Below are 18183 nucleotides of genomic sequence, written 5' to 3' on the forward strand. Positions count from 1 at the left end.
ACACCCAGCAGCAGTCGCTCCTGTGCAGAGGAGGAAGTGTAAGACCAAATCAGTACGCCCAGTTAATGATGATGGGGACCCTGGGGAACCAGCAGGGGGGCCAGAGCCTGAAATCATCACTGAGTCCCTGTCGTACGACAGTCTCCACAATCTGCAAAAAGACATTGTGCGATGGAGGCGAGAGGCTTATACAACCTGGCTGCTTTGGGTTTGGGACCTTATGGGCACAGGTGTGCAACTGGATACTGGTGAGGCAAGGTATTTGGGATTCCTGACCCAGGATGCGGGTATTGATCAGGTATTTGTGAGGGAGCTAGGCCCCCTTTCTCTCTGGGAGCGACTTTTAACAGGTGTAAGATAGACATTTGTTCACAAACACAGAATGCAGGATCACCATCATAGAATGCCCTGGAAGACCATTGAGGAAAGGATCCAACAGCTAAGAGAGGTAGCAGTATTAGAGGTATTCTTTGGGAGGCACAGACAGCATGATAATGACCCCAGCAAGGTCAGGTGCACGGGGCAGATGTCGTGGAACCTGGCAAAGCTAGGGCCATCGCAATACACCACCATCATTGCAATGATTAATGCTGAGGACAACCACAAGACAGTGGGTTCCATCACCAACAGGCTCAGGTACTATGAGAGTATGGTCAGTGGCCCGATGCAGGCCCATGTCTCTGCTGTGGTTAAGGACCTCAAGGAGGAGTTTGAAGAGGAGATTAGGGAGGTGAGGGAGGAGGCGAGGAAGAACAGTGTGGCACCACCGCAAGTCACAGGCCCCAACGTCAGAGCCTGATATCCCCCAGCTTGGGAGAGGGGGTACACCCCATGAGCTGACCTGTGGTTCTTTCTGTGGGACCATGGGGAAGACATGAGAAGGTGGGATGGGAAACCCACTTCTGTCCTGGCAGCACAGGTGCACAAAGTCAAGGAGGAAAACACTAACCGAGGGAGTTCTGCCAAAGTGAAGGTAGCCTCAGCCTCCCGTGACCAAGCTGCCAGGTATTACAGAAGGGAATGTCAGATATGTCAGATCCCCTTGACGGAACCTCTAGTATGTATGCCCGGGGAGGAAATGATAACCCGGGCTAGAGGGGCCCTGCCTCTAGCCAGGTAGAGGCATGGGAAAATCACATCTTTTGGACGGTGTGGATCTGATGGCCTGGCACATGAGAGCCACAAAAATATGAAGCCTTGGTAGATACTGGTGCGCAGTATACCCTAATGCCATCAGGACATGTGGGGGCAGAACCTGTTTCTATCGCTGGGGTGACGTGGGGGTCCCAGCAGTTGACCCTGTTGGAAGCTGAGGTGAGCCTGACTGGGAAGGAGTGGCAGAAACACCTGATTCTGACTGGTCCAGAGGCCCCGTGTATTCTGGGCATAGATTTCCTCTGGAGCAGCTATTTCAAAGACCCAAAAGGACTCAGGTGAGCTTTTGGAATAGCTGCTGTGGAGGCAGAGGGCATTAGGCAATTGAACACCTTGCCTGGACTGTCAGAGAATCCTTCTGCAGTTGGGCTACTGAAGGTGGAAGAGCAATGAGTGCCAATTGCCATCTTGGCAGTGCACCACCGGCAGTACCGGACAAATCAGGATGCTGTGATCCCCATCCACAAGATGATCCGTGAGCTGGAGAGCCAAGGGGTGGTCAGCAAGATCCACTCACCCTTCAACAGCCCCATCTGGCCTGTGCGCAAGTCTGATGGGGAATGGAGACTGACTGTGGACTATCGTGCCCTGAATGAAGTGACTCCACCGCTGAGCGCTGCCGTGCCGGACATGTTGGAGCTCCAGTACGAGCTGGAGTCCCAAAGCAGTGAAGTGGTACGCCACTATTGACATTGCCAATGCGTTTTTCTCCATTCCTCTGGCAGCGGAGTGCAGGCCTCAGTTTGCCTTCACTTGGAGGGGTGTGCAGTACACCTGGAATTGACTGCCCCAGGGGTGGAAGCACAGTCCCACCATTTGTCATGGACAGATCCAGACTGCACTAGAAAAGGGTGAGGCTCCAGAACATCTGCAATACATTGACAACATCATTGTGTGGAGGAACACGATAACGGAAGTATTTGAGAAAGGAGAGAAGATCATCTAAATTCTCCTGGAAGCCGGCTTCGCCATCAAGAAGAGCAAAATCAAGGGGCCTGCCTGAGGTATCCAGTTCCTGGGGGTAAAGTGGCAAGACAGATGGCATCAGATTCCCACCAAGGTCATCAGTAAGATCACCATAATGTTCCCACCAACCAGCAAAAAGGAAACACAAACTTTCCTAGGCACCATAGGTTTCTGGAGGATGCACATTCCTGAGTACAGCCAGATCGTGAGCCCTCTCTACCTTGTCACCCGCAAGAACGATTTCCACTGGGGTCCTGAACAGCAGCAAGCCTTCGCCCAGATCATGCAGGAGATGGCTCATGTGGTAGCCCTTGGCCCAGTCAGGACAGGACTGGAGGTGAAGAACGTGCTCTACTCTGCAGCCGGGAACAATGGTCTGTCCTGGAGCCTTTGGCAGAAGGTGCCTGGTGAGACTTGGAGTTGACCACTGGGATTCTGGAGCTGAAGTTACAGAGGGTCTGAAGCCAACACTGTTGTGGTAGTACAAACTTATGCTACAACAAAGTGTCATTACCAACTAAAAACCTACATTATCATTAAAATCATCACTTGCTTAATGCAAGTACAGTTGAATTCTTGACTGTAGGATTTAACGTTATGAGTTCTGAGTTATGATCTAAAAGTTTTAGACCACGTGAGGGAGACATGTCTGAGCTCGCGCCACAGCGCCCCCTGCAGGCGCGGGGAACCATCGCGCCCGCCCTGCCCGGCCAGGAGCCACCAGCGCCCCCTGCCGGCTGTGAGCGGAACTGCACCGAGGGGAAAGGGCCCGACAGCTGAGAGAGGCTGGCACTGGGTACCTGGTTCTGTTTGTTGTTGCTGCCGGTGGTTGTGTTGTTTGTTTGTTTGCCTTGTTATACATATATGTACTAGTAAAGAACTCTTCTTCCTTTTCCCATATATCTGCCTGAAAGCCCCGTAATTTTGAAGTTATAATAATTCAGACGGAAGTGGGTCATATTTTTTTCCTGCCTTCCTTGACAGACACCTGTCTTTCCAACCAAGCCAACTTTTCCTGGAGGTTTGTCCTGCTACGGTTTTGGATTTGTCAAACAAGATAATTTTGCTAGAATTATCAGCAAGGAATTTGCTGGAAAATGTGTTATGTTGTCATGGCTGTGTGTTTAGTATTTTTCCTTCTTGCCTACTGCTTTAAGTTGAGAAAGATGATCCTAAAAGCACAGGCAAAGGCTCAAAATTAGAAGTGCAGAAAGGTAAACCCCAGCATCCAGGAGAGGATGGCAGAGGGCAGAAGGCTAGGTCTTTTCAGTACAGCCTTCCTGCGTAGAGGGGCCAGCCTGATGCCTTGGTGACTTCCCTGTCTTCTGCAGTAATCTTGAAAGAAAATTGTCAACGATGGCAGGGAGTTAGGGGGTAGTTGTTAACTTTAAAGAAATAAAATTGGTCATCATCTTAATATTTTGGATTTCACCAGGTTTTACCAGGGTAGCCTACAAGTCTGAGAGCCGGGACACATAGCTGGCTCTGCATTTCCAACTCCTCCAACACAAAGGTCCTGGTAATTTCTAAATCCCCAAACCTCGCAGATCCTCTTCATCTGGGCAAAGCAGAACCTTGTGTAACAATCTGGTCAATACAGCCTCATCTCTTTATGTAACAGTGAGAACGCAATGATTACAAAACCCCTTAACAATCTGCAGCTCCTAATTCCCTGCTTTGTTCTTCATCCTTACTTAATAATCTTTGCTTGCTGAGGTCTCCCCTGCCCCATGACAAATGCCAGCTCTGTTTACTTACGAAACTTGTGAGTCGGGCTGTAGCCTGCAGGGTATCTGGAGCTCTGTCCAAGCCCAAACTCTAATATTGGATCCTAGGATGTATCAAAATAACAGAGTTACAAGTAGCTCTTTATTTCTTCAATAATGCATATGCAACCTTTGAGGAACAGCTGAAAGTACTCAGAAGCAAAAACAAACCAAGGATGGTTGGACGTGATGATCTTTGAGGCCTTTTCCAACCTACATGATTCTATTATTCTCTGATTCCATGAAATGGGGGAAGATTAAATGGAGTGAATTGAATCCTCCTTTAGGCTTCTGAGGGCAGATAAAGCAGTGCTATATTTGAAATCAAGGCCAGAGAGAAAGAAAGAAGCACACAGGATTAGATATAAATTTCTCAGTTATTCTGAGCTGTTCGACCCATGCCTCCTCCCCTGCCTTAAGAGGTTTAAGGATTATTCTGAAAGACAGGAGGTTGGGAAGGGAGGTGGCTTAATGACCTAAGCCCTAGGTTTGAAATACCTGGACCATCTATGTTTTCACACATTAATCCCGACAAATAATTTGAGTGATTCCTCTGCTGTCAGATAGTTTAGAGATTTTTCAGGAGCAAATTTTGGAAACAAGACACTGTTTATTGTGTATAGACTCCTGGTAGAGCCCACAGTGGTCCAAGTAAGACAATGAGTTCACTCACCATAGGGTTTTTCAGGGACAGAAACTGTCCCTTTCCACATGCGTGGCCACAGTGTGTGGTGGGAGATGGCTCACTATCCCTGTAGCATTGTCAGTGCCAGGAAATCACTCTCAGGGAAGAGTTAGGCAGCCAAAACACCAAGTTCAGATCACCCTGGCACAACCTTGGATAACCGTGCTGTTTCAGATCAGGTGTGTATTCATAGCTGACAAGTCGCTTTTTAAAAATCTCTATATTTTGAAGTCCTAAGAGGTTTTTAAGGATCTGTGAAGATTAGCAGTGCTGTTCTGGGAGCCAAAGGGTAATGCCCTCCTACAGCTCCATGGCTGGGGTATTAATGGCGTTGTATAATGTGGCAATCCCTCATTGCCCAGCTTTGCCCCAGGGGACACACATTCTGTCCTCACCAAATAATGGTGAGCAGCCTGCAGCAAAGGCACGTAGACTGACAGCCTGAAGTAAAAACCTCTCAGAAAAAGACAAAAATAAATTCCTTTTTCCTCAGGAGATCCAGTAGCTAGTGAAAAACTGAAATGGGCTCTGGGCCCTAGACAGTCACAGTTGGTAGTGCCCTGAGGACCAATTTCATACCATCATCAAGCTCTCCTTCCAATTTTGGAGCCTCCTTTTGTCTTTGTTGTGTGAATCAATCTGTTGCAAGTGACTTAAAAAAATCACTCATCAGCGAAGGCAAAAACAAGTTACAAAAGCACAACATCAAAGGGCACAAACAGATGCATGCCCCTAATGTGTCCTTAAGCTTCTAGTTCATTCAGACAAGCTGTTAAAAGAATAAAAATACATTTTTTAAAAATACTTTTTTATTAAGCCTACTATCTATAAAAGTACAGATGAGTATGGGGCATGTAAAAGAAATTTTGAATCCATTTTTTTGGTATCTCTCCAGCCCACTCCTCATAACTACATTGGGAGATTTCTATCCCTCTGTTTCACACCATATCCAGAAGGGTACCCTGTGAACTGACTTCATGTGCCTCTGTTCACTTGGGCAGGGGAGGGTACAGGACTTCACCATCCCTACAGGTGCCCATGGCAATGTGCTGCAGACAAGAAAGGCAGAGCCAGCACCATACAGACATGGAAAAGAAACCTTCACACAGAACAATCTGTCCATCACCCAAATTTGTCCTGTATCCTAAGCTGATGAATAAGCAGGTTTCATTGGCATTAATTCCATTTAATAGAAATATTACAGATATGCCTTTTGACAATTACAGAGTAAAACAACGAAAGTAAATAATTTATATCTTCCACCACTGGTAATCAGCTCTGCTTATTATGTTGTTAGGCATTTTTAAAAAATTTATTTTATTATTCTTCTGGTAGTCCTCTGTTTGTGAATTAATGACTTCCTAACAGACAACAGATACGTTACTGTGCATGCTGCAGAGAGGTGTTTTACAGAGCCCAGAGACACATAAAGACCTACCTAGATACTTGTATTGAGAATGATTATAGAGCAGCAGATGGGTAAATCAGCACAGCAGTATTCTTTTAATAACATCATAACACATTTATTGCATTATTTGTTGTACTCACAGAACCACAGGATGATCTTCACAGGTTACTGTTATGATGTTTTTCATTGTTTAATGTAGTGTTTTGAGATGCTACTATAAAAAGTGCAGTATTTCTATTTATCTCAGAAAATTCTGTGTATGTGCAACAAGATCCCTGTAGCATTCTGCATTCCATTAATGTTTTCTTTTTTACCTACAATGTATGTTTTTTGGTGTAGAAAGGAAAACAGTACATTTCTCATCAATGCTTTTATGAAATGCTTCTGGTTCCACATCAAGTAGACAAACATGTCTACCTTCTCAGTATTTCTGTTCCTGAGAAATAGAAACTGGCTGCTGGCTACCCTATCACCAGTAGTTTTTGCACGACTGCAGAAAGTGGCAAGGGCTTTCCTGACAATCACAATTTCTCCCAGGTGTTTTTCAGAGGTGCAAGCTTTTTTTGGCCCTGGCCTTCGGTCCTTTCCTGTTTGGGATAGGCCATATAATCCACCAGATCAGAATTACATACCCAAACACATTAGGCTGGTTATTACATTGTCCAAACTTCTGATGTTTTGTCAGAGCAACCATAGTGACACCAAGATGTAGAAAGAAAGCAAACAAAATAATATTTTCCAAAATCCCAAGTGAAATGTAAGGGAGAAAAAAGAAAATTAATCTGGCCATGGACATCTGACAATCCTAAATTTAATCTGTAGTTGCAATAAGCAGTATGAAATGCAGTAAAAAAGCAGCAATGTGAAATGCATTTAACTACATTCTTAATAGAGTTATCAAATCAGATGATGGAAATGTAATCAGCAAAATACATTTTGCCCTCCAGCAAAATACTTTATGAGATCCTTCTTGAAATAATACTTGCAAAATGGAAATTTATGCCAGTGTGCCAAAACAAAGATTATGTTTGTGGTGCACAATATGTCATTTTTGGTTAAGTATCTGCTTTTAATACTGGGCCTAATTTTGTTTGAAAATTATATGTAGTTACTGTCAAATTTCACTTAAACAGTGGTTGAATGGTGTCTTTGCTGCATTTGCTTGTGACTGCAATTTGAGTAAAACAAGCAACCACCGGAGAACCTGCAGAGGGTCTGTGAAGCAATGATCAGTCTGCACAAGTTATGCACACACCATTTCTGGATGAACGCTGAACCCAGTGTGTTTGAATACATTGGATTTATCTCTTAGGTGCCACTCTGCTGATCAGCCTTGCACAGAAATCAAAACAAGCACTACAAGGGGCTCCCAAGAGCTCTGACCCAGATCAGCATCATGAGGGCACAGTCGTGAGGAATATAAAAAGAGAATGAAGAAAAGAAAAACAAGAGGACAGACCCCTATTTAAAATTATATATTCAGTCTTTGAGAACCCACATTCACTTCCACAAACTGCCGTGACTGAATCTAGGCAGGTAGATGTGTGGGGATGGTTTTAGGCATTTTGGGTTTTTTTCAATGGAAGGTTGGTCAGCAGAGCTCTCAAATTCAGTATATTCTAGCCCTTATAAATTCCTGTTTGTCGTCATTCTTTGCATGCTCACATGTTTGGTTCCTTGTCACAAAAATATACTGGTAGTGCCTGGATGTCTTCAAAAGACATGTAAGGTGTGGCACTTACGGACACAGTTTAGTGATGGACTTGGCAGTTGTGGGTTAAGTGTTGGGCCTGATGACCTTAAGGGTCTTTTCCAACCTAAGTGATTTCAGGATTCTGATTTTGGCAATGAGTCAAACCGCATCCTGACAGGTCTTCTTTTCCTTAAGTACAATATTGAGGACTGATTAATGCCTGCTGGTTGTAAACCTCAACTGGCAAGATGTGTGTTGATATATGACAATAAAACTAACATGCTAAACCTACTGGATACTCATCCAACCTTCTCTTTTCAGTCAAAGGCCATCTGAAACTGACAACAGTCTTTCCAAGGTTTTCCAAGCAATTGGATTCTGACCAACGTAAAGTTCACAAGACTAAATTTACCAGCTGTTAATTCTTTTTGTATGCACATGAGAAACAGTTGGAGCAAGTATTCTCCAAATTCAGCAACTATTTCTTCCATCCTAAGCACATTTTTACAGAAACAGAAGAACCTGACTATGGAGGTCTGTCCTTGACAGGCTTCTATCAGTAGCTTGAGTGAAGGAGTCAGAAAATAATGAATTAAATAAATCCAAAATGCTCTCTCCCGGTGAATATCCCTAATCCTCAATATTTAGAGACTAGTTTATGATTTGAAGGCTTTATATCCCATGCAAAATGTTCATCAGAGAGACTTGACGTTTATTTGGATAAACCACAGTACTTAGGGTTCATGCCAGAGTATTGGTTACAATTTTAAAACACTTACTACATGATGTCTCATATGAATTATATCATACTACATGATGTCTCATATGGACCAGTTCTGTGGCACTGGAAATCATTCACAGTTCTGCAGTATAGATGTAAACAACTCCACTGTAGATATCTCATTAGTACCAAATCAGATATCTCAGACTCCTCTTTTTCACATGGCAGTCTGCCACAAAATGTTTCTTTTCCTCTTAAGAACTGTCAATAACAATTGCTCGGAACAGATTTGCCCTTCACCTTCACTACCTCCAGATTTCAGGGGAGAACAAAAATGTCTTTCCTAACACCTCTTCCTAAAGTTCTTCCAGTTGAGTGCACCCTTTTATCCTTTTTTAATACTACAGGAGATTTCTATGCTAAGGTGCTTCATAAATCAATGTGTATTGTAGGGAATTTGATGACCTGTTTCTGTGCAATTGCCAGAAAGAACAGAATACCAATGTTGTTAAATAGGTGTGGTTTTTTCTCTCCTTCTCTCTCTCTTAGGATGGATTTATAGACTTCTTGGAGTTCATAGCTGCAATAAATTTGGTTATACGAGGGAAAATTGACCAAAAATTGAAATGGTATTTCAAGCTGTACGATGCTGATGGAAACGGATGCATTGACAAAAAGGAACTATTAAGCATATTCAGGGTAAGCAAGTTATGACCAATAGCAAGAGCATTTGATATAGTGCATTGCTCCTGAAACAGTGGTTCATCATGTGCTGTAAATGGATTGTCTGTACTTTATCTGTTGTTTTACAGTTGTAAAACCAGAATTAACAGTGGCTAGTAGTGACAGTCCTGACATTAGTTTCTTCCTTATTGAACACATCTAAATAGTATTTTACTTTAAACCACGGCTCTACAGATAAAATACTTTACTGAAAGTGAAATACTGCTGAAACAGTAGAGACATTTCTGTGATAAACTATACTATGAGGCAGGGTAGAACTGTAACAGCATGATGAATAAAACAGATGGTTACAAGTATATGTGCCAGTCTATTGTGGAAAACTGGCTTCTCAAACTGAACTTGCAGCAAGAAAAATATAGATGTCATCAAAATATTATGATATTTTAACTTTTTTGAAGGCTTTTAGATTTGTTTACTACAAATACCATGACCCCTGTTTTAAAATGAAATCATGGGAATATAATTTTACTATTAAATCATGCAGTGACATTTGGATAAAAAGACTTTCAAAATTTTGCAGAAAATGGGTCCCCTTCAAACCCATAAAACCAAAGAAGTGCAATTCTTTCTTTAAAACGATCTTCATAATTTTCAGCTTTCTCTAATGAAATAACGTGCTCTTCGTTAGCTGCTTTCATCCAAGAGGTATGTTAGGGCTCCTTACAAGTATACATGACTCAGTACTGCTCCCTAAATGTACAGGACTCACTACAGATCAAAGTTTTGCTGCAGGGAGCATCAGACCTAAATAGAGTTTTGATGTCATAACAAATAAGGAATGTACTTTTCCTGGATTCTGCATTACTGCTGGTGCCAAGCCAGTCACAGTCAGAGACTTTAAACAGCTGCTGCCAAAACTAAAAAGAACTGGAGCTACCGGGTCAAACAAATAAAGCTATTACCTAAAGAGCAGCTTTCTACAGGTAGAAGGAGAGATTGAATCTTCCAGATTTCTCCTTTGAGACTAATGAAATCTTTCTTTCACAGCTATTCTTCATTAATTTTCACCCAGAGCCAATGAATCAACTATGTTTTGTCTGGGGCTTTATCCAAAATGAGAATTAAAATTAAAATCCTTTCAATGTAAAGAATATTTATTTTTCAACTTATCTGGTTTTAAAACCAGTTTAAAACTCTGTGTGTTTTCATCTCTTTTGGAGCATAAGAACTTTAACTTAAGCCTGCCTAAGTCATTGACCTAGACTAGATTAAAAATGGTGGGCTCTAAAAGAGAACAAACGGGCTTGCAGCCATTAGGGGGTGCCCAGCTTATAATAAGCATCAGTAAACAAGGGCTTGTCCAAAAAGATGTGTCATATCTGAGACATTAATTTAGAAACACAGAAGTCCTATTAAAATTAAATCTGTCTCTACAGCTATGCGCACTATGGACCAGCATATCACTATCAATCATCAGAACTCCTTCCAGACAACTATACACCCTTTCAGTGCCCAGTATTTTACTATTTAAGGGGATTCCGTGGTAGTCAGTGACTCAAATACTTCAGTGTTGCTTTACTCTTAGCACTGCAAAAAATTTAACTGTGGAAGGGCTACAACTTTCTACTGAAGACTGCAGGACGGTCAGACATATAAAACACCAAAAGTACCTAAAGTACAAATTAGTAATAGAAAAAAGTTTATGTAACTATTTTTATAAAATTCTTGCTGCTTTTTGAAACAGATAAGAATTCTGGGCATTGGTGGGGGGGGCATTTTTATGGTCTTATTTGGTGTATTAAGGTTACTTTTATGAAAAGCTGAAAAGCAAAATAAAGACAGTGACGATCAAGAATTTCACATCAGTGCTGAATAGGTATGCTTTACATTGTTTTAAAATATAATGAGGTCTAATATAATATTAGGAAAGAGACACCAAAAGAAACAAGTGGCACATCTTACACAACACAGTTCACCTCAAGATAATTCAAGTGAAGAAAAACAAATTCTCTAGTGTGCCCTTTATATAATGTATATGCATGTTTATACATACACATATTTTCCCAGGCAATGGGATACAATTTTGCACAAACATACATTTATACCTTTACTACAAATATTGAATCCTTTCGCCACCAAAAAAAAAAAAAAAAGCAGAGGGCATTCTTCTGGTTTTCTTAACTTCTCTGGAGGACAAGTAAACTCTTTCAACTTCCAGGACTGCTGGTTTGACTTTATTTGTAATGACTAAGTTAAACATGTCTTAACAGAGAAATGACTTTGGCTTTCTCTGCATGTGCTTTCAGCTGGGAAAAACAATACTGCATTTAAATCACACAGACCATAGGGCACTCTCTGAAGGCAAAGAACTCTCTAGGGCCAGATAAAATGCTGGTGTGGAATCTAAAGTGTATTACAGAGCAGTGATGCCACATGGTTCTTCAGACCTTCAGAGATATGCAAATTATTCTGTAATCTCCAGGCTGTGTTATGTTAATTAAATTTCCAATCCTCATTACTGAAGATTTACTTGAAATAGCTGTTTATTTAGTGATTTTTTGAAAGGGTCGGTGAACTAAAGAGTTGCATTTCAAGTAGTGCTGCTGCCAGTGTATTGTTTTCACAACTTGATGGAAAAAACTCTGAAAGAACTTCCTGTGTTTCCGCTCTCAGGCTATCCAGGCTATTAATGGCTACACCAACATGACTGCTGAAGAGTTCACAAACATGATATTTCAGAAGATAGATGTGAACAATGACGGTAAGGACCTAGGTTCTGTTGGCATTGGCAGGGACTCCTCTGCAAGAAAGGATTTGAAGACACAACTGAAGGACTGACTGGTTCAGATAACTGAAAGTCTGAATCTGTTCTTCTTTGCCCTATTACTTCAGCTTTACAGTGGAGTGTAAATCAACTGACATAGGAATCACATGCAGTAAGGGCTAAAACAGAGGTCTTGCACTGCTCATCCAAAATGCCAGTTCTCTGTTTGCACAGCAAAATGAAAGCATGATTGGTGGTGGGGGTGTAATATATTTGTGTTGGTATAAATCTACTTAAAATAATTTAAGAAAACACATAAGATGCATGGTTGCATATGCTCCAGCATGTTCTAAAGATTGGTCAGCATATTGGATATTCCTTGAGGGCTGACCGTCAACACATGCTAAGACACATGCTCCTGCTTTTTCCTCAAGATACTACATTAAGCCAACTGGACTTGCATTTGGAAACTAAAACTTCATTTCACTGCTTCAGAGTTGTTTCCAATTGAAAACTTGTTGCACATGAATGTGCCCCCGCATACTTCCAATCATGAAGATCCTCCTTCCACCGGCAACTATGTTTTACACCAATTGCTGTGATCATTGATAAATAGGAACATTCGGAAAGCAAAACAGAGTGAAGTCAGGTCACAGACAGGAATTTTCGGCAGTTTGGCAGAGGGAGGGGCATTTTTATGGTCTTATTTAGTATATTGAGGTTACTCTTTTAAAAAGTTGTTTTCTATATATAATCAGAGTATGAACAGTGGTCTTGTGACGCATGTGGAGGATGCACTAGTGGAGGATGTTTTTGACCCACCTCCTTGGCCCAGTCTTTGGGTGAAGACAAATTATGAAAGGAGTCCAAATAACAAAGTCAAAATCTAGCCCAAATTCTATGATTATTCACTGTTTTGGCCATACATTTACTGCAAGTAATAATTGTATCTGAGCTAGACCATCAGCTGAAAAAATAACTTTTGTGTCATATATTTTAGCAAGGGAAAGCCAGAACATGACATATTCAGGATTATCTTCACAGTAGTTCCCTTTCAAACTGTTTCCCATAGTTTCTTAGTTTTTTAAATTGCTGGAAAGCAACAGGACTAGCTCAGCCTGAGGAATGGGCCAAGTTTTACCAAGTCTAGCTTCAACTATGCTACCTCCCTGTAGCTTACTAAAGAAAAGTGCAAACAGACAAATAAATTGCAAAGTCATTCCTTACATTAATATACAATAAATAATCCCATGGGTTGTAAAGAACAATTCTTCAAACAATCTCCTGTTTGTTTTGCAATTTATTTTCATTATCTCACAGAAATCTGCGGCCCATCACAGCAGCAGTGAGTCTGGGCCTGCAGTGTAACAAACATCTGGCAACTGCAGTGTGGTTTGTATGCCTGCAGATGGCTATTGGTACTTCAAAATGTACAGCTTGAGATCAAGAGGAGGGAATCCATAACCAGTTGACCTGAATGAGCAGGAAAATGGTGCAGCATGTCCACATGATGAGTCCAGGAACCTCATCCACCCAAAGACCTGTATCAAAGGCAATACAAAGGGAAGGAGAGGGGAACTAAGAGGAGTGCCTGGGATAGGAGGAGAGTTCAGAGGAAGTGAGTGGATGAGTGCCAAAGCAGGATGATGCATGCAAGTGTACAGAGATGGCTTGTTCTGTCTGTGCTTGTGGAATGATTATTTAAGGCCACTGTTATTGAAAAAAGAAGTACAAACTTCCTCAGGGCTCTGTAGGCAAGCTCCTGGAGAGGGTCTTAGTACTTTCAGTGAAGCCTGAGAACCAGAACTTCTGTCAAATGATGACCTTCCTCTTTATATGAGCCTGTCACCAGTGCAGCAAGGACATATGTGACTAAACAGAAAGTAACCTTTACTGACCATTGCTAGGAAAGTGGTTTTCACATTTTTTGAATGCTGATAATTTTCCTTTTTCATATCAGATAAGTTTCCAAGGCTGCCATGGACAAAAACCAAGACACAAAAAAACCCCTACAAGGAGTACTTACATCTGAAAACAGCCAAAAGTCAGCCAGCTAGGCATTCAGCAGACAGACTTGAATTGCTGCTCCCCTGCACCCTGGGGCCCTAACTCATCCAGCTATTTTCCTCTTTGCCTGGCCCTTGTAATTTCTTACTTTACTGAGAAATCATTCATTGTTGTGAATTTAATAAGAAACTTTAAACCATTCTCAGAAGAAAGAATCTGGCTCTTCTTATTAAACCAAGTTTTATTTCTCTTCTCAAAGCAGCATCACTGGAATAACCCCTAGAAAGAGAGTTGTGTACATTTCTGTGTACTATGCAAACAGACACATGCCTAGAACTGGCTTTGCTGACAGGGAAAAGAGCAGGAATAACACTAAACAATATCCCTACTCTTCAATGAAAGAGATTTTATTGTTATCTTGGAACTACCAAGTTATTAGCTGATTTTGATATGAGCCCAAAAAATCACACTCTAAATGGCCATTTCACTTCCTTGGAAGAATTTATCTATCAAGCCACTTAGCTGATTTTTTTTTCTTTTTTCTTTTTTCTTTTTTCTTTTTTTTTTTTTTTTTTTTGCTACATCTGATCATGGCTCTAAATAATCCTACTAGTCAACACAGGGACTATGCCCAGTAATCCTTAGCAAAGCACACCCTAATCTCTGTTAAAACCAGCTCTAAGATAAATTCCAGTTAGCTCAGAGAGAAGTGGCCAGTACATCTAAATTCAGCCCTGGTACAGGCTTCATTAGTGCCCCTTTGCACACATTCATGAGCACTTATAATTGTCTCAGACTTCACTGAAAGCTGTGTTTGACCTGTTTTAACAGAAAAACAAGTGAGTCTGAGTTCTAGGACCTGACTGATGCAAAGTGAGAAAACATTAGCAAATACTCTACCTGCATTTGCCTATCAGCAACTTTCATAAGGGATTCAATCCCCCATGAATGGTCTTGTGTTGGCTAGAGAGATTGCTTGGTTTCTCAGTTTCTAAGGAGTATCTGACTTTCTTTTAGGGGAGCTGACTTTAGAAGAATTTATCAATGGTGTGGAAAGAGATGAGGACCTAATGGAATTGATTACGAAAAGTTTTGACCTTTCCAACGTACTCAAAGTCATACAGAACGGGAGGAGAAACAGCGTCTGAAGGATCCAGTCATGGAGGTGGTCTCTGTGTCATCATTTCAAGAAGAAATATTTGATCTATTCAGAGAGCTTGATGTTGTCAAAGCCTGCCCAGGCAATACTGAGCAGCCTTCTCCAGGAGTAACAGTTTTCACTTTTCATATATCTCCTTTTATTTTCTTTATTCTTTCCCTTGCTAATGACTGTGGCAGACACAGGGGAAAAAAAACAACTTTGCCTGCATATAATAGAAAAAGTATTTGATGCAGTAAAAGTAACTCAATTGGGCTCTGTGAACATGTTGTGGTCAAACCCTGGCTAGGTGCTCACTCACTCCACTCTAGTGGGATTTGGAAGAGAATTGGAAGAGTGAAAGTGAGATAACTTGTGGGCTGAGATAAAGACAGTTTAATACAGAAAGAAGAGGCACGCAAGAAAAGCAGAGCAAGGAATTAATTCACCATTTCCCACAGGCAGGCAGATGTTCAGCCATCTCCATGGAAAGCACGGATCCATCAAGCATAAGGGTGACTTGAGAAGACAAATGCCATCACTTTGAACATCCCCTCCCCTCCTTCTTCTCACACAGCAGAGCGTGACTCCACATAGTATGGGATATCCCTGTGGTCACTTCGGGTCAGCTGTCCTGGCTCTGTCCCCTCACAACTCCTTGTGCATGTCCAGCCCACTCGGTGTGGGGTGGGGTGAGAGGCAGAAAAGGTCTTGTCACTGTGCAAGTGCTTCTCAGCAGTAATGAAAACTTCTTGGTTTTAGCAATATTGTTTTGGTTACAAATCCAAAACACAGCCTCACACCAGCTACTATGAAGAAAATTACCACTATCCAAACTGAAACCAGCACATTCTCTTCTGTTCAGATTAATCAATAGAATAATGAATATAACACAAACTGCAACTTTTCTAGAAGACACAAAGTTAATAATTTTTTTCTTTTAATAATGTGTTCTTTAACCTTCTATCTAAAGTGTGGACACAAGCTTTTGGGTAGGACTTGGTTCTATCCACATGAATTAAGAACAAAGCCTGCTTTGTATTAACCTAACATTTGCTCTAATCAGTACTCAAAGTTGGGTTAAGTTCTCTGGGAATCACCTCAGTTAGCTTGATATTCCAAAGATGTGTATCCTCCTTAACAAGCTCTCTACTACTCTTGATTTTATTACATTTGTAAGTTAAAATACTGTGATATTTTGATGTTTTTTCCAGAGCTCAGCCACTGTTCTTTCAAATTAACCTTTTATTAAAGTGGTGGAATTAAATTCTGTTATCTTTGTAATGCAAAGTTAGAAGTTCAAAGAATAGCAAAAACCGAATCATTCTGTAAGCACTCCCAGAGATTTGCATCCTTTGACTTGTATGTCCTCCTTTGCAAAACAGTGTTTTTACTGAACTCTTTGCCATGGCTGCATGAGACAAAAGGTAAGAGGTATAGGGTAACTTGTACTTCTGCAAAACAGACAGCCTTTCTCTGACTAATTTAGGTCTATTTGCCCTGCCCAAATACCTGGGTGAAAGCTTTCAGCAACTGAGTCTTTCTGAGACTTCTACCTCCTGTCAAACTGGCTTGCAATTATCTCTGAAGGTGGTAGCCAGGAGTGCAGGGAAGGCATTTGCAGATGGCATGATCACATATTCTTCTTTTTTTTAGGAAACTAGGCTCAAAACAACACAATGTTACTTTGTAAATAACAAGATTAATTCTACGAGCTGAAATGGAATGGCATGAAATGTCTGCAAAGGGAAAACTGTAATTCTTTCTGGTTCTATCACAATTGATTCTCTCTCAAGTCTGTAACAAATTTTATCAAATTACTATATTATATCATAAGACTAAGTTCTCCTTGCCTGACAATGCCCTGCAGGCATCACACTAATTATTGTTAGAAACATTAGTATTATGCAAAATAAGTAGTGCAAGGATTGGTGCAGGTTGAACAAAACCGTTATTAAGACTTCAATACAAAAGTGTTTTTCTTCCAAATTTACTTCAAATCCATGACCATTTGCACATGAAATATACTCCATCATCTACAATTATTATCCCAGGTTCTGGTTGATCAATGGAATAGAGAAAGAATATGCAACATGCATTACTTGACATTATAAACAGTTCTGACATTATAGTTCTGACATTTGAATCTTTTATGTCCTTAATAAAAAAAAATAAAATTATGTATGAGATTGCTGGTGCTTTGAATTTTAAGTTCTTGTATTTATTCATCTTTGACACATAAATACGTCACTGTCAGTTTTCTCACATCCAGACTTCAGAAAGTCACTTTTCTTAGTCTAATGCTTTTGTATTTAGAGCCTAGGAGGGTGGTGTCCTTCAGAACTGGATTTACAATACTTAAAATAAAATGGTCCAATCTAAGTAGATTGGGCATATGGAAACAGCTGTGTTTGGGATTTTTGGTTTTAAACTAATGAAGTGATAGGCTTGGAAAAGTAGCTACTATCTATGTACACTGACTCCTTTTTTTTATAGGTGTATTTTAAAAATACTATTTCCATTTAAATTCACCTAATTTTTCTGCGTAACTGTAATTATATGAAGTGAATTACCAGTTCTGTGTTGCATTAAAAAACGATGTGTGTAAGGAAATTCTTGGCCAAATTTTGTTAGACCAAATTAAGAAGGTGTAGCTGAAATGCTCATTTCCTACACTAATCTAAAATCATTTAGCAGAAACCTGTGTAACTAAGAAGCAAATATTTGTGTATTTTAATGTAAACACCGTGGCACATCATTTTAAAAATTATTTATCTACAGTAACTCCACATTTGCAACTATACATAAGATTCTATCTAATTTTTTTGTAAGTTGATTAACATACATTTCCTTTGATGACTTAAACACAATTTGATAAACAGCTGCTTGAGATAAATGCGATATGGCCATAACTTCTACCTAAACTTGTCAGCTGCTTGTCAAGTGTATCAGTGAAATCAGGTGACACATGGAAAACCTGTCAAGTGTGACCCCTCCTCCCAAAACCTTGTTCTGAAACAACATGAAGCTGCAACTCATCGTTCTGGAGGCGATTCATAGTCACAAAGGTATACTGTAAGTTGACCTGACTATCAGAATGCCTATTGCTGGTTGAACAGAGAGCAGAAAAGGAAAAAGAAAGACCACTGTTAGTGCATGTTACGTACACACCTTAGCAAACACTTCAGTGGCTTAG

General features: G+C 40.8%; 1 protein-coding gene across 1 annotated transcript in view; it reads left to right on the forward strand.

Annotated features, from left to right (window-relative positions):
* Window positions 1-14997, forward strand: part of GUCA1C (guanylate cyclase activator 1C) — a gene marked incomplete at both ends in the record, with an annotated part of 37872 nt that extends 22875 nt beyond the window's left edge. Inside the window, 3 exons of the mRNA XM_082279032.1 lie at window positions 8944-9093; window positions 11752-11839; window positions 14867-14997. Coding sequence (XP_082135158.1) covers window positions 8944-9093; window positions 11752-11839; window positions 14867-14997 — 369 coding nt within the window. The remainder of the gene's footprint in view (window positions 1-8943; window positions 9094-11751; window positions 11840-14866) is intronic.
* Between the last annotated feature and the right edge of the window lie 3186 nt (window positions 14998-18183).

Source organism: Coloeus monedula (assembly GCF_965178545.1).
Source record: "Coloeus monedula genome assembly, chromosome: 3".
Classification (NCBI taxonomy): domain Eukaryota; kingdom Metazoa; phylum Chordata; class Aves; order Passeriformes; family Corvidae; genus Coloeus; species Coloeus monedula.